Below are 7,602 nucleotides of genomic sequence, written 5' to 3'. Positions count from 1 at the left end.
CCTCAACCCCCCGTCCGCGCCCCCCGCCCCAGCTTCGGCGCCGAGGGCGGCGCGGCGGCGCTCTTCGGCGACGCCTCCGGCGCGCTGCTGCTGTGGAGGCTGGGGGTTGATGTGAATAAGCTGGAGCCCCTGCCCCTCAAGCTCCCAGGGAAGGTCTTCTGCCTGGCGGCGGACCCCACGTGGAGCAGACAGCGCGCCACCGTCGCCAGCTGCGTGGTCCCGGCCAACGCCAGCGCCGCGCCGCCGCAGCCGCAGCCACAGCCGCAGCCGCAGCCCGCGCGGCGCGTCGTCGCCGGCTGTGCGGACGGGAGCGTCAGCTGCGTGGATGTTGAGGGTGGCGCGCTGCTGTGGCGCGTCGCCGCGCACGCGGGGCCTGTGCACTGCTTGCATTGGGCGGCTACAGGCGAGGAGCCGGCGCAACAGGCGCCGGCAGAGGCGCCGGGGCCAAGAACTGAGCCGCACTTGCAGGAGCAGCAGCAGCAGCAGCAGGAGCAGCAGCAGGAGCAGCAGCAGGAGCAGCAGCAGGGGCAGCAGCAGGGGCAGCAGGAGATTAGCTCGCCGCCAGAAGGTAGCTGGCGCGCCAGCAGGGTCGCCCCAGGGGCCATCCCGCCGCCGACAGCAGCAGCAGCAGCAGCAGCAGCAGCAGCAGCAGCAGCAGCAGAGGTGTTGCTGTCTGGAGGGGAGGACGGCCGCCTGCAGCTGTGGAGGCTGCAGCCGCCGCCACCGCAACCTGCAGGCAGCGAAAACCTGGGTCGCACCGGTGTTGGCGGGGGCAGCGGCGGCGGCGGAAGCGCGGCAGCGGCCCCTTCGCCTCTCGTGTTCACATGGCTTCCAAAACCGCCCGGCGGCGGCGGCGGCGGCCGCGGCGCGAGGGCGGCGCGGCTGTGGGCGGCCGCGCGCGTGCTGCCCGAGACGCTGCAGCCGGGCGGCGCGTGCTGTGTGGTGGCGGGCGGCTTCAATGGCAGCCTGCTGCTCTACAGCCTCAAACCAGGTGCGGCAACAAGGCCATGTATGGGCCCCACCAAGCAGAGATTCTTCCAAGCAATACGCCGCACTTGATGCAGCGCCGGGCCGCGCGTTGGCAACGCTGATGCCATCTTTGTGGCCGTGTTCGCAGCGCTGCCTCTCCCGCCGCTTCACCGCCGCTCCCCCTGCCGCCGTCTCCCCCCATACCCACCAGGCCGGCGCCCCGAGCCACCGGCGGCAGTCAAGGGCGCCCACAGCAACCGCCTCATCTTCGGGCTCGAGCTCCTGCCGCGCTGCCCTCGGGCGGGCCGCGGCGCGGGCGGCGCGGCGGCTGCCTCAGCCACGGGGCCCGCCGGCAGAGGCCCCGGCGCGCACGACGCGGGCGCTGTCGAGGCCCGGGGGTCGATGAGGGCGGTGGTGTCGATATCGCAGGACCGATACCTTTCTGTGACGGAGCTTCCCGCCTTGACTGGCCGCGGCTGCGCAGGCGGCGGCGCGGCGAGCGGCGGACAGGCGGCGCCGCCAGCCGAGGGGCGGCAGGGCGCGGGCAGCGACGCCAGCAGCTGGCGCGCACGGGCGCCGGCGGTGGAGGGGCCAGCGCAGCAGCAGCTGCTGCAGCAGCAGCAGCAGCAGCAGCAGCAGCAGCAGCAGCAGTGGCGAGGGCCGCAGCAGCCGGGACCCCCGAGCACTACGGACGGCAGCAGCGGCGGCGGCGTGCTCTGGCGGATTGCAGGGCTTGGGGGCTATGCATACTGCTGCGCCACAACCTCGGCTGGCAAGGTTGGTAAGGGCCTGCTGGCGGTGGCCTGCGGCGATAAGACAGTGCGGATCGCCACGCTGGCGCCAGGCTGCTGTGCTGCCGCCAGCGGCGGCGGCGGCGGCGGTAGCGGCAGCGTTGCGGGCGGCGCGGCAGCAGGGGGCGCTTTGACCGCGGCAGCGGGCAGCGCGGACGGGCCGGCGCCGCGCGCGCCGCCTGTTGTGGATGCGTCCAAGGGGGCGGCCATCGTTTGGCAGGGGCTGCAGGAAAAAGTCCTGTGCCTGGCCTGGCATCCCAGCAACCCAGGTGACAGGGGCGCAGCCTGCACGCTCTGACGCAAACCAGCAGTCAAACCGGTCAAACCCTCAGGCCGCACCCATCGCATCCCCTGACGCCGTCAGCTCTGGCGCCACGACCGCCTGAGGGCCGCGGGGTCAACGCCTTTGCAATTTAAACCAGCGAAGCGCCTTGCACATCCTGTGGCCGGTCTGCACCCCCCATTGAAACAAAAGAGCGACAACTGTTTGCGGCTGCATACCCGTTTGCGCAGGCCTGCTGGCCTACGGCTGCGGAGACGGCCGCGTCGGCCTCATCTCCGCCAAGGCGCAGCAGGCGCAGCCCTTCGCGCTGCGGCACTCGGGGCCCGCGCTGCACCTCAGCTGGCAGCTGCTGCGGCCGCACCACCAGCCCCTCTCCCCGCTGCCACCGCCGCCGCCGCAGCAGCAGCAGCAGCAGCAGCAGCAGCAGCAGCAGCAGCAGGAACGCGTCGCAGACTGCGGCGCCGCAGGTGGTGACTCAGCAGCGCCCTCGTCCCAGCACCAGCCCCCCTCCCCGGCGTCTACGGCCGGCTCGTCATCCGCCCCATCCGCCGCAGCCACCCATTCTCCGGCGCCAGCGGCGGCACTGTACTCGTTGGGGGGCGAGGGCTGCGTCTTGAAGTGGCCCGCGACGCCCGCCGCGGCCGCCGCGGGCAGGGGCAAGGCCAGCGACGCGGCGGCGCGTGGCGCCGCGACGGGCGCAGACGCGGCGCCCGTCGACGTGAGTGCAGCCCTGGAGGAGGCGTGGGCGGCCTTCCGCCAGCAAGACGCGCAGCGGCCGTCCGGCGGCGGCGGCAGCGGCCTCGAGCACACCACGGCCGACGCCGGCGCGGGCGCACCCCGAGAGGACCCGGCCGCCGCAGCAACGGCGGCAGCGACGGCGGCGGCGGCGGCCGCTGCGACGAGCGCACCGGCTGTCAAATGGAGCGCGCTGGCTTGGCACCCCGACGGGCGCGTGCTGGCCGCCGCCAGCGAGGCGGGTGCCGTTGTCGTCTTTTTGGAGGTGCCCGCAGCTGCCGCGGTGGGCCTGGGGCCGCCGCCTGGCGCCCCTTCCGTCCCGGCGTCTGCGGCTGCAGCGGCAGGTGTGCCGGGTTGGAGCGTCATACATTGCTTCCACACCAGCGGCTTTCCGATATCCCACCTGCGCTGGGGCCAGGGGGTGGGCGGGCGCGCCCTGCTGGCAGCGGCTGATCAGCGGACGGTGCACGTCTGCGGCTGGCCAGGCGGCGTTGGCGGCGAGACGGTGGTGCTCGCGGAGCAGCTGCGGCCGCAGGACTGGTTTGACGGGGGGCAGGTGGTTGACCAGAAGCAGCAGGAGCAGCAGCAGGCGCAGCAGCAGGCGCAGCAGCAGGAGCAGCAGCAGGCGCAGCAGCAGGAGCAGCAGCAGGAGCAGCAGCAGGCGCAGCAGCAGGAGCAGCAGCAGGAGCAGCAGCAAGCGCCGCAGGGCGGGGGGAGCGGCGGCGAGGGCGGCGGGGGCGGCGCCGCCCCTTGGCCGCGTGTGCAGGCGCTGCCGGCGCTGCCGGCGTCCGCCAAGGGCCTGAGGGATGTGGCGTTCGCTGCGGACGGTCTGGTGTGTGTCGCGCGCGGCGACGGCGCCATCCAGGTGAGAGGAGGCGGGCTGCTGTTAGCCCTGGCAGCCCTTGTGGCCAATGCACTGCCTCCATCTCTGGGATGTCTGCCATTTTGCAGCGCCTTGTCATGCACTGCGGTCGCTCGTCCGCCCATCAGCGGCGCGCAGCAAAGGCAGCTGGCACTACCCCAGCCGTCGGCCCACGCGATCCCCTGACGCCGCCAGCCCGCCCGCCCGCCCGCCTACCGCCCGCAGCTTTGGGCGCTCGACGCTGAGCTGGACGCGGCGCCCAGGGCGGTCGCGCTCGTGCGGGGGCACTCGGAGGCGGTTCAGTGCGTGTGTGATGTGGCCGGCCAACCGGGTGTGCTGGTGTCGGGGTCGGCGGACCAGTCAGTCCGAGGGTGGTCCACCGCGGCGGCGATTGCAGCGGCAGAGGCAACTGCAGCGGCAGAGGCAACGGCGGCGGCGGCAGCGGCAGCGGCAGAGGCGGAGTCAGCGGCGGCAACGGCGGCAGAGATGGACGTGATACAAGCGCCAGAGGCAGCGCCGGCTGAGGCAGTGGCGGGGCCGCCGACAGCAGGAGCGGCGGATGGGCCGGCGATGGCAGGGAAAAGCGCTGTGACGGCCGCAGCGGCAGCGACGACGCTCAGGGCGACAGCGGCTGAGGCCGGGGCGTCAGCGGCGTCCGTTGGAGGGGCCGGCGCTGCGGCGGTGTCAACGGGCCAGCCTACGCTGCCGTCCACCGCAGCTGCCTTGGATGCCGACGGCGCCGCGACGTCGCAGGCAGAGCCAGCTGCAGAGGAGCCGCCGCCGCGACCCCCTGCCAGGCCCAATGCTGACGCGGCCGCCCAGGAATCATGGTCGCGTGACGACCTCACTCCGCCCAAGGCAGCCGTACTGCCAGCAAGTGCGAAGCCGCTGCAGTCGGGCACTTTGGAAGCCGCGCGGGTGGAGGGCGCCTTCGACACATCAGCCGGCCCCGAGCCCTCACATGGCGTGTCCACGGCCGCCGCCGCCGCACCGACATTTGCACCAACCCACGACGGCGGCGGCGGCAGCGGCAGCGCTGCCGGCAAGGCGCGGGCCGGCCGCGCCCGGGTTGTGAAGGGCGCTAGTCTGCCGCCCGGGGCCGGCAGGGTGGTAGCTGCACCACCGGACTACCACGACGCGGCAGTCCAGGACCAGGCGCTGGCGGACTGCCTGGCTTTTGCCCGCCTGATGTACCCGCTGCTTCCTGGCGACGGGCTGCAGCAGCAGCAGCAGCAGCAGCAGCAGCAGCAGCAGCAGCAGCAGCAGCCAAGCGCCCTCCTCGGCGCCATGCTGGCGGACCCTGAAACACTGCTCTCGGTCCGAGCCGCCGCCGCGGCGCCCGCCGCCCACCGGCCCTTGCTGGCGGCGCTGCGCGGCGACGCCGGGGCCTTCCTGCGCGCCGCGGCGGACGCCGGCACCGTCGACAGCTGGGCCGTGGCGCTGGCCGCTGCCGGCGGTGGGCGGCAGCTGCTGCCGGCCGCGGCGCGGCTCAGCTCTGCGCGAGAGGAAGCCGCGGGCCGCGGCGACGGCCCGGCGGCCGCGGCGCTGAAGCTACTCCTAGCCACGGTGGACGGGGCGGACAGCCCCGCAGGTGCGGGGGGACTGTAGCTCGCTGGCGGTGTGGCAAACAAAGCATGGGGCATTCACCTAGCACTTGCTCCCCCCCCCCACGTATCATGTCAGCATGATGCTGCTAGATCGTGGTGGTGTAAGCCGCTATCATGAGATCTTCATGCTTGACGTACGCTATGGCGCACCGGACATCATTCGACCTCGGGCTCTGGCATCAGCTTAGGTTCAAAGACGGTGATCTGCCTAGCATTGCGCTCGTGCCAGTGCATGGCCTCGATGCAGCTGCGGCGAAGGCGGGTGGCAGCTAACGCCCGGGGCCCTGCGTGGTGGCTGCACGGCATGGTGACTCGCGGGGTGCGTTGATGTGTGCAAGGGAGACCCAGCGCCTCTGCACCCGGCCTCACCGCGCCCAGTCAACTCCATTGTGTGGGTTCGAGCTTGCAGCCGGGGAAATGTGAGGCAGGGCGGCATCTGCATGGCAGCAAGTGGCCATCAGGCACGTCAGTCCCCTGATCAATGGGAATCAAGGATGGCCCTCAGCCTGTCACCATGTTGGCTGCCTTCACTGGGTCTTTTGAAACACCGCAGCGCGACAAGCACGGGGAAGGGGGGCGTGTTCACCCGCAAAAGTTTGGTGTGCACAGTACGCAGCCGCAGCGCTCCAAACTAGCACAGTGTCGCGGTGTGCCTTGTCACCGCCACCCCCCGCACCCAGGCAGCCGGCATTCGAAGTGCCCGGGCATCTGCGATGCGTCAGTGGAGTCGTAAGCGTGCATACCACATACCCCAGGCGCGGTTCCCCTGACTGAAGGGTTGTGTCTGTTGTGCATCAGCAAGTTCGTGTTGTGAATGCTTTGCTGGCTGGAGTTTGATCGTTTGTGCAACCTGATCATCGCCTTCACCAATCCTCATGTGTGTCATGCGTCGACGCTGCCTTCAGTGCTGGATCCCATGAGATGCTTGCCGCGCAAAGCCCCCTGATGCCCCCTGTGGTCCTAGCTGCCGCAGCCCTCTCTGGAATTGCATGTGCCCACTGCTCACCGCCTCCTCATGCTGAAATGCTGAACGTACCTGAGCCAGTAGCAGCGAATGACATGATTGAGTGGGCCCCATATCGCTGTGGGACCCACCTGGCGGCATGATGCCATGCATGTGGACCCACGTGCAATGTCACCCAGGTGATGCTGCCTCGTGCCCTTTGGAACTGCGCCCACAGCTAGGTATCAGCATCCCAACAGCGTAGAGCTTGAGAACTCACGGTTAACTGAGTTCAGAACGCGGTGACAAGTGTCCAGGGCTCGCAAGATCAGATTGTTGCCATTGACCCGCGGGCCACCGTGTTGAGAGGCACCTCACAGCAACGCCTACAAGCAACAACCCGCAGAATCAGCTCTCCGATAAGCCTACCGACCCACGCTGTGGTCGGCGCCGATCACACCGCCACAGACGCCTGTGCCCCAAGTCAGGAGCGTGCCAACCTCGCATGGTGCTGGTTGCATTTACCGCCGGCGAGGAAGGTGAGTGGAGCGTCACCAGTGTGGCGCCGGTGACGGGCGATCCTCTGCCCGCGGCGCCGCAGCTGGCCGTGCGTGAGGGCCCCGCAGCCGCGGCCGCCCTGGGCGGCACCCACCAAAGCGCCGCCGCGTGGGCGCTGGCGGGCGTGACCTCGAATCTGCGCTACACCACAAGGGACGAGCTGAAGCAGCTGGTGCCCGTCTCAGAGGGCCTGGGGCGGCCCGCGGCGACGCGCGCGGCGCTGATCCCTATCAAGAAGTCCGCAGCCTGGTGCGGGGCTTGTGGCGCCAAAAGCTGCTGAACGTGCAGGCTCCAGGGCCGCAGGGGTGCATGCACGAACGACAAGCAGTGTGCGCCATCGCTTATGGCGGTGTTGGCGGTTCAGTGTTGCACGACCTGCTTGTGCATCCGCGCCCATCATCTCCGCTCCGGCGTCATTCTTGTCCCCCCTCGATTGATTCCGCACGTGGCTTTGCGCGATCCACCCCGATCCCTCTGCTGCCACCAATCCAACGAACCTGGGCCACCTTCTTGTGCCCATACCACTGATCCTTATCTTCCCACGCCCCCAGGTGGGCGCTTTCTCAGGACGAGCGGCTGTCCATCATATCCACCAGCCAGCACGTGGCCATAGGCCTCAAGGTTCTGCCCGCCGTGTCGCGCCGCCTGCACCACTGCCGCGACCTCGGGCTGGGCCCCGGGGACGAGGCGCCGCCTTTTGACTTCCTGACGTGGTGAGCGCGACAGAGCAGGGGCCAATGCTTCATGCCGACGTGGTGGGGTGGGTGGGTCCACGTGTGTGCATGTGATGCACACACAGTTGCCGCGACGTGCGATCGAGGACTCAGCCAGCCGCCCAGCAGGCCATTTCGCGC

At 70.5% G+C, this 7,602-nt stretch overlaps 2 protein-coding genes across 2 annotated transcripts; both read left to right on the top strand.

Moving 5' to 3' along the window:
- Positions 1 to 1,371: 1,371 nt before the first annotated feature.
- On the top strand, positions 1,372 to 5,520 carry MNEG_11922 (hypothetical protein; the record flags this gene model as incomplete). Its single annotated transcript, XM_014039607.1, has 4 exons — positions 1,372 to 2,029; positions 2,274 to 3,643; positions 3,866 to 5,231; positions 5,477 to 5,520. 4 exons carry the CDS (start codon positions 1,372 to 1,374, stop codon positions 5,518 to 5,520), a joined length of 3,438 nt encoding a protein of 1,145 aa, XP_013895061.1.
- A 1,175-nt stretch (positions 5,521 to 6,695) lies between these two features.
- MNEG_11921 (hypothetical protein) lies at positions 6,696 to 7,465 on the top strand (the record flags this gene model as incomplete). The annotated part of the gene is made up of 2 exons (XM_014039606.1): positions 6,696 to 6,997; positions 7,300 to 7,465. The coding sequence occupies 2 exons, from the start codon at positions 6,696 to 6,698 to the stop codon at positions 7,463 to 7,465; spliced, it is 468 nt and encodes a 155-aa protein (XP_013895060.1).
- Positions 7,466 to 7,602: the final 137 nt, after the last annotated feature.

This window comes from Monoraphidium neglectum, assembly GCF_000611645.1.
Source record: "Monoraphidium neglectum strain SAG 48.87 unplaced genomic scaffold scaffold02970, whole genome shotgun sequence".
NCBI classification, from domain to species: domain Eukaryota; kingdom Viridiplantae; phylum Chlorophyta; class Chlorophyceae; order Sphaeropleales; family Selenastraceae; genus Monoraphidium; species Monoraphidium neglectum.
This window is presented reverse-complemented; position numbering and strand designations above follow the sequence as displayed.